This window comes from Ipomoea nil, unplaced genomic scaffold, assembly GCF_001879475.1.
Source record: "Ipomoea nil cultivar Tokyo-kokei standard unplaced genomic scaffold, Asagao_1.1 scaffold2845, whole genome shotgun sequence".
In the NCBI taxonomy this organism is placed as follows: Eukaryota; Viridiplantae; Streptophyta; class Magnoliopsida; order Solanales; family Convolvulaceae; genus Ipomoea; species Ipomoea nil.
The window spans coordinates 527,857-541,253 of NW_017619273.1; the positions used below are offsets into that span (position 1 = coordinate 527,857).

The 13,397-nt window shown below is 33.6% G+C and overlaps 1 protein-coding gene across 1 annotated transcript; it reads right to left on the reverse strand.

Annotated features, from left to right (window-relative positions):
* Positions 1 to 10,493: 10,493 nt before the first annotated feature.
* LOC109159784 (zinc finger BED domain-containing protein RICESLEEPER 2-like) lies at positions 10,494 to 12,980 on the reverse strand. Its single transcript, XM_019307895.1, has 5 exons — positions 12,873 to 12,980; positions 12,495 to 12,726; positions 12,015 to 12,266; positions 10,611 to 11,920; positions 10,494 to 10,532 (listed from the first exon to the last, which is right to left on the reverse strand). The coding sequence occupies exons 1-5, from the start codon at positions 12,978 to 12,980 to the stop codon at positions 10,494 to 10,496; spliced, it is 1,941 nt and encodes a 646-aa protein (XP_019163440.1).
* Positions 12,981 to 13,397: the final 417 nt, after the last annotated feature.

A 13,397-nucleotide genomic window follows, 5' to 3' on the forward strand; every position in this document is an offset into this window, starting at 1 on the left:
TTATAGGTTCGAACATAGACGGAGCCAAGGGGGGGGGGGGGGGGCAGGGGGTCAGCTGCCCCCCCTCACCCCACCCTACCCCTACCCCATATATAATTTTTGTATGTATATATAGTACATTTTTTAGTATTAGTATATAAAAACTGTTAATTGTTCATAAGAAATGAGTTAGATTAGTTGGTAGAGCATGCATTTGGTTATAATAAAGGTTAGGGGTTCAAATCATATAGTTGTTAATATATTTTAATATTTTTACAGTTTTTTGGCTTTAACACAGTCACGTTTTAATAATTTTTTTTAATATTTAATACACACATATATATATATATATATATATATATATATATATATATATATATATATATATATATATATTCAAATTATTTTATCAAATTAATTATGTTTCATATTTTGTTATGAATATTTTTATATAAAGTTTCAATTTGTTTTATTTTTCACCCATGTCCAATAATATTTACATCTATATTTCTTAGGTAATTTATTTATTTATTTTTTAAATATCTCTTTTATTTTAATGTATCGCCTTTACTGGAAAAAAATTGTGAATCCATCCCAATTTCGCCCCCCCTCAACAGAATTTCTAGCTCCGTCCCTGGGTTCGAACCCCATCCCAATCAAAATTTGCATAGTTAGTACTCTATTTTACTCTTATATTAAATTATTAAAATAATAATTTAGTAGCTACAACTAACAAAAAATAATATATATGCATTTCTTTAATTTAGAATTATGTGTTGACAATGTCTTTATTCAAAAAAAAAAAAAATTATCCATCATCAATAAATTAAATAAGAGAAATAATTTCATTAGTTATATTGTCTATATTTTTTTCTCCAATATAAAAATTCTTTACATTCAAATTCATCAATTGATTATATTCGCTACATTGTCCCTACAATGTGTTTATTAAAAAAATTATTCATTATCAATAAATTAATTAAGAGAAATAATTTTATTAGTTATACTGTCTTTATTTTTCTCCAATGTAAAAATTACATTCAAATTCATCAATTGATTATATTCACTACATTGCCTATTATCTTTTTTGTGCACTATTTTTTAATTAAATATCAAAGTTATAATACAAAATAATGCTATGTATTTATTTACCAAGTACTTTATTAATACCATGAAAAAATTAAAAAATATATATAATTAATAAAGCCAATCATATTAACTTCTTGGGGGATTTATTGACAAAAATAATATTCAAATCACACAATAAATTGAAGTGAGAAACTACCTCGCAATGTTCTTGTTTGGCAATCCACAGTTAGCTCTTCAATATTAGTATATATTTAATATTTTATGCCCTAATTTTTATTTGCTCTCATTATGTCCCGTATTTGGTTTCAACCATACCTATACAATTATTTTATTGACAATTATAATCAATCTTACTATATTATCTTGCATCTGTAAACTTAGAATTATCTATTTAAATATGCAAATTCAACATTCAATTATCTATGCATGAACAATTCCAATATAATCTTGTCTTGATATACTTCAAAGTACTTATTTAAAAAAAAAAAAAACATTGGACATTATCCCAGCGTAAAAAACTAGAGTCTGGGTTCGAAACCTAATGTTTGCATGTATTCGGGTTCGAAACCTAATGTTTGCATGTATTCTTGTGTGCCTGGTATTAATTTGTTGTGTGCCCATTATTTGTCCGCACAGTCCTCTAAGAACCTTAAGCATTTTAATAATAATAAGTGAAATGCCATTTTTATCCTCATATTTAACAACCCTAACACACACAGGGGGAAAATATGCTATAAGTAAACACACAGGGAAAAAAGTGTCATTTTCCCTAAAAATAAAAATTTGCATATTTAAATAGTTAGCTCTTCAATATTAGTATATATTTAATATTTTATGCCCTAATTTTTATTTGCTCTCATTATGTCCCGTATTTGGTTTAAACCATACCTATACAATTATTTTATTGACAATTATAATCAATCTTACTATATTATCTTGCATTTGTAAACTTAGAATTATCTATTTAAATATGCAATTCAACATTCAATTATCTATGCATGAACAATTCCAATATAATCTTGTCTTGATATACTTCAAAGTACTTATTTAAAAAATAAAAAAATAAAAAAAAAAACATCTGGACATTATCCCAGCGTAAAAAACTAGAGCCTGGGTTCGAAACCTAATGTTTGCATGTATTCTTGGGTTCGAAACCTAATGTTTGCATGTATTCTTGTGTGCCTGGTATTAATTTGTTGTGTGCCCATTATTTGTCCGCACAGACCTATAAGAACCTTAAGCATTTTAATAATAAGTGAAATGTCATTTTTATCCTTAAGCATTTTAATAATAAGTGAAATGTCATTTTTATCCTCATATTTAACAACCCTAACACACACAGGGGGGAAATATAAGTAAACCTTAAGCATTTTAGTAATAATAATAAGTGAAATGTCATTTTTATCCTCATATTTAACAACCCTAACACACACAGGGGGGAAAATATGCTATAAGTAAACACACAGGGGAAAAAGTGTCATTTTTCCTAAAATTAAAAACAACAACAACAACAAAACTAAAACAACATAGTGGTATAGTAGTGGTAGGGCGATGGTGGTGTTGGTGATAGTAATGGTGATGGTGCAGTGGTAGTGGTGTTATTCTTTATATAACAAGGCATATTTTCAAAAGTAACGAAAAATGATTTCCGTTGGGGTACATCCAAGCACGAGAAACTCAGAAAATGATTTACAGACACACCCTAAAATATCCCTATGTAATAATAATAATAATAATAATAACCAAGGGTAATAATGTCATTTCAACCATTTTTTTCCTTTCCCACAACCATTGAATTGCAATTCATGGGAGTACTCATGTATTGCAATTCAACAAAATGAGGGAATTGCAATTCTCTCCAATTAAACATTGTAATTGGGGTGGTCAAAGAGTTGTGTTGAAATTGCAATGCAATTCATTTCTACCAAAAATCTAATTAATTTAAATATATATTCATTAGAATTGAACATGAAATTCAATTAAAATCACCCTTCAAGCCCATCCAAAAGAGCAACACACATGATGTTTCCACAATAAAATAACAATTGAATTGTAGTGAATATTGGACGATAATATTATAACGCATCAAGCACATTATTTGTTAAAGGTTGTGTATAGGTAGGAAATATTAAATTTATTTAACAATGATTATGAACGAAATTTTAAGATATAAAGTAGTTTATCTCTATTCTCCACAATAAATCAATAGTAATTATACAACAACAAACATTGTGGAATGATAATAATCAACCCAGCTAACATTTAGGAAATGAAGGGAATAATTTTCCTCTTCACTACCCATTATAATTACTCTTTCACCACAAACACACCCTATTAAATTACTGGGTAATACCATAGAGGTGATCTACAAATGCAATAGCCACCATATCCGCTCTTAAAGTTTCCACTGCCTTCATTTGCAACTCTAACCACACACCGGTTTGTCTTTCGACGGTAGAGAAACTGCAATGCTCCTTCATCGCCGCTTTTCCATCCACCCCATTCAACTCCACAATGGGATCGGTGGAAGGCTTCTTTACTAAAGAATTGCTAAACGAATTCTCGGTTGAACTAACCACCTTGTTTATAAATCCCCAGCACCTCTTAAAATCTTGGACCTCTTTTACACTCAAAGACTTTTCGCTATTTATCTTTTTCTCCAAAGTCTCAAAGGCTTTGACTTTGTTGTGGGCTTCCTTTAAGACGACAGCCACAGTCTTTCTCCTATCACAAGTAGCGAGGAAGGCAGCTCTATGGCCGAGTAAATCGCGAGCACAAAATATGACCAAGTTGGAGTCATCTCGACCGAGGGCTTCAGTGCATTTCTTAAGGAGTAGGGTTTTGTGGTCAGAGGGAGGTGGACGGTGCGCAACAACCGTAGTGGCGATGGTGAATGCCACAACAAGGATGAGGAGGATAGATGGAGGGGCAGCAGTGGCGGCCATGTTATTAGATAGAGATATGGTGTTTAAGTGTGGCCGAAATAAGATAATGTTGTGTGGAGAATAGATGATTTTGCATGTATAGAAATGTGGAGTTTAAATAGTAAAGATATTAAGAGAAAAAAGATTTACATTTTTCTGTGGTGAAAATTTTGAACCATAGAAACTAATGGAAATGAAATGCGCTGCATAAGTGTAGGTAATTAACGAAGAATAGTTCGTTAACTTGTAATTGTGTGGTCAATAATAATAATAATAATAATAATAATAATAATAATAATAATAATAATAATAATAATAATAATAATAATAATAATAAGAAGAAGAAGAAGAGTGAATTTCACTTTTGGTCCTACTGTTATAGGGCGTTTCCAATTTTAGTCCATCTTAATTTTTTTTGCCACTTTACAACCACTGTTATTGAATGTGTTCCACTTTTAGTCCACCGTTAATATTTCAGTCAAGAGGCCGTATAATTCAAGGGTATTTTGGTCTTTTTATGGTTGTCTCTTCTCTTTTAATCCAAGCGTTTCGTCCTCCTCCTCCGATATTCGAAGATGGCTCTTCGAACATCGAGAATGGGAAGCCAAAGCTACATCGTTTCGTTCGTTCCAACATGGGCCGACGAGGTTTCTTAGGTTTTAGGTTTAATGTATGTTCTCATTTCTTTTAGTCAAACATAGTCTTGGATGAGAAGAAAGGTCAAAATACCCCTAGATTACACGGCATCTTGATGAAAATACTAACAGTGGACTAAAAGTGAAACACATTCAATAATAGTGGTCATAAAGTGGCAAAAAAAATTAAAGTGGACTAAAATTGGAACCACTCATATAACAGTAGGACCAAAAATGAAATTCACTCTAATAATAATAATGTTACTTCCACAATCCACACCATGCCGTTTGCAAAGGTGTTTTAAAGTTTTTAAAACACATTATACTTGTATTGGGTATTATTTTTGCAAATTACTTCTTATTGACACAATTTTTACTATTTACATTTTAGAGTAATATGAATATAAAAAGTTATCATGTCGGTTGTCATTAATGATCGAAGATAATAATTTTTTTTCTTTTGCATTATCTTTTTTGGAAAATTATATTTTAAAAACATATGTCTATCAGCTTTTAAGAATTAAGGGTGTGTTTGAAAACTCGAAAAATGATTTTGCGTCATTTTTCAACCTCTCCTCCATTGTCTATCCGCCTTTCTACCCTCTCTCTACCAAGACCACACTTGCTCTCACCTTCTTGCAACATTAGGTGTTTCTTCTTCTCATATTTTTGTCATCTTCTTATCATCTTCTTATCACCAAGGTATGTTTACTCTTCTTCTTTTCTTTTTGTTATAATTTTTTCAGTGGCAGATCTGGAAAGATTTTGCCATCTGAAATGGTTTCCGGCTGTGCAGTGCGACGAAAACCCACAGCTGGAAACTTCTTGAAACCATTCGGCCAGATTGGTATCCAAAGTGAAACCAAACTGGCCGACTGGTTTCCACCCCTATTTTGTTTGTGAATTCTAATAATGCTAATACGGAGTAGAACTTGTGTATATTGTTTATGAATTCCGAAATTTAGATTTTTATATTTTGGACTTATGGATTTGTGGTTATTGGTTGGGTATATAACAATTAAAATGTTGAAGTATACAATTATGCTCATTTTATGAAAAATAAACCAAACACACAAAGACAGTTTTCTGTTGTGCAGTTGATGAGTGTTTCGGATAACTGAATAATAGTATTATGAATAACATAACGATAGAACACAAAGTCTGAGTAATATACAAGAGAGAATCTAGAAGATAGAGTCCTCAACATATTAGAGTCCTATTACACCTCCTCAAGCTTTAGGTGGCAAACGAACAACATTAAGCTTGGAACGAAGAAGTTCAAAACGAGCGGCAGAGAGAGGTTGAGTAAAAATATCAGCAACCTGATCTTTCGTGGAGATAAAATGAACGGTTAGCTCACCACTAGAAACCTTGTCCCGTACAAAATGATAGTCCACCTCCACGTGCTTGGTCTTGGCATGAAAGACCGGGTTTGCACACAAGTAAGTTTTCCCAAGATTGTCACACCACAAGGATGGTGAATCAGTCGAGGCCAAACCAAGCTCCTTAAGCAAAGAAACAACCTAGGTAACTTCCGCAGCTACATCTGCCAAACCTTTGTACTCAGCGTCCGTAGACGAGCGCGCAACCGTGTGTTATTTGCGACAAACCCACGAAATAAGATTGTCACCAAGATATACAGCAAACCCACTCATAAATTTACGATCAACAGTGTCACCAGCCCATTCAGAGTCAGAGTAAGCCCGTAGAGCAGAGGACACTGAACACTATAGACACAAACCAAAACACAACGTACCTTTAACATATCTCAGCACCCGCTTCAAAAGGGTCCAATGTGCAACTGTAGGAGAGTCCATATGCTGGCAAAGCTGATTAACCGCAAACGAAAGGTCCGGCCGCGTCACTGTTAAATACTGCAAAGCACCCGCCAAGCTCTTGAACTAAGTGGGCTTCTCATACGGCACATCATACTGGACAACCGGGCGAACCACTGAAACTGGTGTTGCAAGGGGCTTGTAATCAGTCATTCCAGCCCGCTTGAGAATATCAGTCATGTACCTGCGTTGTGACAAGACAAGTCCACCATCAAAAGAATTGGTCTCAAACCCAAGAAAGAAATTAGGAGACCCAAAATCCCGAATTTTAAAAGCAGAAGCCAACCGTCCTAATAAAGCAGAAACCAAAGCGAGATCACTTCCCATCAGGCGGATGTCGTCAACATACACAAGCAAAAAACACCTGATCCCCACTAGCAGAATAAGAAACAGCGAGACATCAGTCTTAGAGGCCTGAAAGCCCGCAGAAAGAAAAATGTCATGCAAACGCTTAAACCAAGCACGTGGGCTTGCTTCAAGCCATACAACGACCGCTGCAAAAGACAAACATAATTAGGATGGACAGAATCAGCATAGCCCGGAGGTTGCTTCATGTAAACAGTCTCAGCAAAACGCCCATTAAGGAAGGCATTATGAATATCCAACTGACGAAGGGTCCACCCGCGAGACAAGGCCAAGAACAACAACATTCGGACTGTGACAACCCAAAATATTTTTCCTAAATTCTATTTTATAAATTCCAAAATAATTATTTTCACTCTTCCAAATTTTTTTTCTTCTAAAAATCGGTGTATATTTTAAATCGAGTTTTTAAATAAATTCAACACCTAGAGTTATCCTACTTTGAAAATCCTAAGTTTTGGGTACATTTATGTACCAAGTTTTGACCCAAAAAGTCAATCTGAGTGAAACCGGAAAGGAACATGTGAAACCTGAACCAAGTGTTTCAATTAGAATATCTTTTAGAAAATCTATTTTTGACCCCAAGTTGTCTAAAATCATTTTTAAGACCATGGTCCATGATACAAGGTGAACCCTAAAGTATTATTTTACAATCTTACCCCCAAACCTTAACTATAAAAGATAGCATTTTCCCTTATTTCACTATTCATTCCAAAAATAATCTGCAGCATTCTCATCTCTCTCTCTCTCTCTTGTGTCTCTCTCTCCATCTCTCTATCATCTTCATGTTCTTCATCTTTGAAGCTTCTCTTCTCCAAGCCCTAGGATCAAGATTTGGTAAGCTTCCTCCTCTCTTTCTCCATTCCATCCTCTAGTTAAGTTACTAAGATGATATATTTATGTGGGTTTATTTGTTGTGCTTTTGAGTGGAAATGGTGAAGTTGTTGCTATGCTTTGGTTTGGAGAAGGAAGATAAAGGGTGTAGAAGAAGAGCTTAGGAATGGATGTGCTAAGAAGAATGTTAGGAATAAATTGTAATAGATTTTGATATGCCAAATTGTAAATCGTAGAACCCCCAATTTTATTTTTGATTAAACTAGTCGTGTCATAGACCAAGAAAGGGAAAATTAATACATTAGATGAGGAAAATGGAAGAAGAAGATATAAAGCCTAAAATCAAGAATTTGCCTAGTGAAAATGGCAAACAGAAGAGGAAGATGTATGCATATGAAGATGTATGCATGTGATATGAATTTCATGAAAACTTTCATCCGAGAAGAAATCCCTCAAGAAATCCATGAAGAAATCTCTCAAGAAATCTGAGAAGAAATCCCTCAAAGAATTCCCGAAGAAGTAGAACGTGACTTGGACTTTGCATGAAGCTATCTTGGAGATCTAGCATCTATAGAAAGAAAGGAGTACATCAAGTGGAATGAAATGGTAACTAAATGGTTGTACGGATGGAATGGTAGAAATTTGAAATATTAAACCCAAGGGCACAAGTTTAATCCCATATCCCACATATTTTATAGAAGCCAAGATTAAATCCATATCAATTGACATGGGAAGCAATTGAAGTAGTTTGAAAGTCAAGGAAGAGATATGAGATTTGCTAAATCAAGAAGGGAAATCAACAAAAATAGAAAGGGATGAGATATCTCAAGGGATTGCTAAATCAAGAAGGGAAATAAACAAAAATAGAAAGGGATGAAGTTTAAAACGAGGGAAATAAACAAAAATAGAAAGGGATGAAGTTTAAAACAAGGGAAATAAACAAAAATAGAAAGGGATGAGATATCTCAAGGGATGAAGTTTAAAATCAAAGAAGATGAAGTCTGGAAACAGTAAACCAGACGTGACGGAGGAAATACAAGAAGACGTTGCAGAAGGAAACCAGACGTGACCTTGATAGAGGAAATGCAAGAAATTGCAGAAGGAAACCAGACGTGACGTGACCGTGACAGAGGAAATACAAGAAAAGTTTAAAACGAGGGAAATAAACAAAAATAGAAAGGGATGAGATATCTCAAGGGATGAAGTTTAAAATCAAAGAAGATGAAGTCTGGAAGCAGTAAACCAGACGTGACGGAGGAAATACAAGAAGACGTTGCAGAAGGAAACCAGACGTGACCTTGATAGAGGAAATGCAAGAAGTTGCAGAAGGAAACCAGACGTGACGTGACCGTGACAGAGGAAATACAAGAAGTTGCAGAAGGAAACCAGACGTGACCGTGACAGAGGAAATACAAGAAGAAGCAGAAGGAAACCAGACGTGACCTTGATAGAGGAAATGCCGTGACAGAGGAAATACAAGAAGTTGCAGAAGGAAACCAGACGTGACCGTGACAGAGGAAATACAAGAAGAAGTTGCAAAAGGAAACCAGACATGACCGTGACAGAGGAAATACAAGAAGAAGTTTCAGAAGGAAACCAGACGTGACAAAGATAGAGGAAATACAAAGTGATAGAGGAAATACAAGAAGTTGCAGAAGGAAACCAGGCGTGACCGTGACAGAGGAAATACAAGAAGAAGGAAACCAGAAACCAGACGTGACAGAGGAAATACAATAAGAAGTTGCAGAATGAAGTATACTAGTCTAAACCAGGAAGAGATTTGCAATAGGGCTTCAATTCAGAAGATATAAATAGCAATGGAGAAGTTGTAGAAGGAAATATACTAGTCTAAACTAGTTAGGGAATAAATTAGAGAATACATTTTGAAGATAGAAAACCCAGATGGCGTGATCTACACCAGAAGAAGTATGGGAAGCCATTTTTTCGTATATTTGAAGCTCAACTTGCAAAGAATCTCTGACATATCTGCAACACTATCTTATCCTCTGAAAATGCTACAATAGCTATAAGAAATTCAAATTTGAGATTGACTTTTTCCAACGGGAAGAATCTCAAAACCGGCTATATAAGGATGAAGATTGAAGTAGTGGAAAGCAAGGTGAATGAACATAGAGCAACAAACAGAGCTAAACAGAGCATACAAATTACAAAAGCGCTTTCCAAATCAAGAGTTATACTTGATATATTAAAAGTGAGAAAAACACGAGTGATACAGAGCTTACAAAAGAAATATCCAAGAGTGTTAGAATTTTCATCAACTACAAGAGACTTGGCGCACCATTGAAGATCATCAACAGAGTCCCAAAGTTGGAAGCAAGGCAAACTATTTTTGGAGCAAAACAAGTAGAAGTTCTACCTAGGGGTGTAAACGAATCGAATCGAGTCAAATACCTCACTATTCGATTCGAATTCGACTATATATTCGAATATTTGTATTCGTATTCGTTTAATATTCGAATCTCAAATTTGATTCGTATTCGATTCGACCAGTTTATTCGAATATATTCGATTCGACTCGAATATTCGAATTCGAAAAGCCAAACATAATTTTTTACAAATTTCTCAAAAAAAAATTAAGATAAAATATAATAAAAATTAATATTTAAATAGAAAAAAAATTTAATATTAATATACTAATCAAGAATCACGTGAAAATAACAACAAAAATTCAATCATCAAATTCATACATTAAATACTAACATAAAAATTTAAGTCTGCATTAAGCTTAACTTGAATCCAAAAAATAAAAACTCAAAAAAATCCATAAATTAAGTACTACAATAACAAATTACACTTCAATTATAATCAAATCATCATGCTTGCAATATGACATCAATTGGTTCTTCTTCCTCCTACAAAAAATGAAAATAAAGTTAATATTATTATCATTCAATCAATAAGATATATAAATTTACTAAAGTAGAATGTACATATGTCATAATAGGCTTATCGATCCCATGAAGTTGACGAACCCAATCTGCTCCACAAATCAAAACTTGCACCATATCAGAAGATAGTTTAGCACGATAAGGATCTAAAACTCGGGTACCTGCACTAAATGTGGCTTCTGATGCCACGGTGCTAACTGGAATAGCTAAAACATCACGTGCTAATTTAGACAAAATACTGAACTTCAATTCATGAGATTTCCACCAAGATAAGGCATCAAATTCAGAAGTTACTTCACCATCTTGACACTTATAAACCCCTTCCTCCAAGTAAATGTCCAACTCTGATTTGTTTGGAGTTTCATCTTCAACACTGTCCAAATATTTATCATACAAATGCAAACCAGAAAGGACAACTTTTCCTTTAGAAGTAGAGCCTGTAGAAGTAACAAAAGAACTCCCCATATGTGTCACAGAAGAACTACCTTTTCGAATTTTCATGTTATCAATTTGAACATATTCATAGAACAAGTCATATAATGCATCCTTGACCTTCGTCACATTTATACGTGCATCATTTGCATTATATATTTGGTTGAAAGCAAAATTAACCAACCTCATTTTGTACCTAGGATCAAGTATTGCTCCAATAGACATCAAAAGATTGCAATCACCCCAATATTTGTCAAATTTTGTCTTCATCTTTTCAATCATATTTCTAATCAGCTCTTCATGATGAAACTCATTTTCATTTAAGACATGCTTGACCCTCCAAACAACACCAAGAAAAACATTAGAAGTGGGGTAGTTAGTTCCAGAGATCACGTGAGTAGCTCCATAAAACGCCTCTAACATGCTAAGAACATCCTGTATTCTAGTCCAATCTTCCAAGCTAGGACAACATTTATACGAAGGCTCTCTTTGTGCAAATATTGGAAATGCATCCTTCAGTTTAATGGCTACAACTAACATTTCATATGTAGAATTCCAACGAGTAACACAATCAAGAATTAACTTTTTCACCGAAATTCCCAAATGATGCACAATTTCAGAGAACTTCAACAACCTAGACTCAGACTGATTAATAAATCGCACATTATTCCTAACATCTTCAACAATGGTTTTAATTGTAGAAATACCATCCTGAACAACAAGATTCAATATATGAGCAGTGCACCTCACATGAAATAGCTTACCACCCAAAGGTAGCTTATGGCTCCTGGAGAAAGTTTGTTTGGCAATTCTAATTGCAACATCATTGTTTGAAGCATTATCCACGGAAATAGTGAAGATTTTATGCTCTATCCCCCAATCTTTTGTGGACTTCATAACCCCATTAATGATATCAACACCTGAAATATGACAATAATATATTTAAAGTCAAGAAATAGTTATTATTAATTAATTAAAATAGAGATATATTTACAAACAAGTGAACAACATTACCAGTATGTGGAGGAGGAAGAGGCATGAAACTAAGTACACGCTTTTGAAGTTGCCAATTTGAATCAACAAAGTGTCCAGTGACACACATATATGAAATCTTTTGCACCTTAGACTTCCAAATATCAGTGGTCAATGATATCTTATTGATGGTTCTTAACATTGATTGTAACTTTTTCTTCTCTATTTCATAAACAGTAATGACATCATTCCTTGCCATGGCACGAGAGAGTTTTTCAAACTGTGGAAGATTAGCTTTGAACATAAAAGTAAATCCAATGAGCAATAGCTTCTCTTTGCTTCATATGATCATATTTACCATCTGACAAAAGAGGTGTCTCAAACTTGGATTTTGCATTCTGAAATTGCAAGGTTTTTGATTTTTTGTATGAAGCTTCTTTTGTGTACACCTATTCAAATGGTTCCAAAGATGAGTTGTTGTAGAAGACGCTGACTTAGAAAGGAATGCTTTAAAATGTATACATTGTAGCTTTATACTTCCATCCTTTGCAGTAACTTCAGTAAAATCAACGTAGGCTTTTGATACCCTCTTTCTTTTCTTCCTTTGAAATTGGTCTTGATCATCATTATTTTCACATTCCTTCTCATCATCACCTTTTTCATCTCCAACATCTATATTTTCATTTTGTACACCATCATCATTAACCTCCAAGTCGTGTACATTAACTTCATTAAAATCAACATAATTGATTTCCTGAAAAAGTTTAGAAGCATTCACTAAAGATACCAACATACATTATCTAGATTCTAGAGTTTAGACAAGGAAACAAATGACACATATTCAATTACTTATTCTAAGACCATAAATTGAGAAAAACTATGAAAATTTTAGATAATTACCTCATCCACCTCATATTCTCTAACCTCGTGTACTTGTGTTTGCTCATTTCCTTGTGCTTGTGTTTGCTCATTTCCTTGTGATGGCTCATTTGGATTTGAAGATTTCATATTTCTGTTAAATGTTTCCAAGTACTATATTTACTATTTCACAGTAGATTAAGAAATCAAGATTGATTCTGTTTTTTTTATATAAATAAAAATTATATGGTTCAATTGCTTTCAATTGAACCATATATGAAAACACAGTTATATTCTGCTTTCAAGCTTTCAATTCAACCATATATGAAAACACAGTTATATTCTGGTTTCAATTGCTTTCAAGCTCACTTTGAAAACACAGTTATATTCTACTTTGAATTGCTGTTTTATAGATGAGTGATGAGTGATTTTAGGCATTGGTTCCATTTCAAGAATGTTATTAAACTCAAAATAGACAGACCCAAGTTGTTCGGAGAGATTCAGTAGCAATTTCTTTGTATAATGAATTTATTCATTCTAGAATCTAGAGGTAGGCTCGGTTTAACA

Bases quoted from the DNA above. Each gene is read 5' to 3' on its own strand.
- LOC109159784 (XM_019307895.1), bottom strand. From the start codon at position 12,980: ATGAAATCTTCAAATCCAAATGAGCCATCACAAGGAAATGAGCAAACA. The intron at 11,921-12,014 runs GTAATGTTGTTC...GTCATATTTCAG, and splicing joins TCTTCCTCCTCCACATACTG to GTGTTGATATCATTAATGGG. The intron at 10,533-10,610 runs GTACATTCTACT...CATTTTTTGTAG, and splicing joins ATAAGCCTATTATGACATAT to GAGGAAGAAGAACCAATTGA.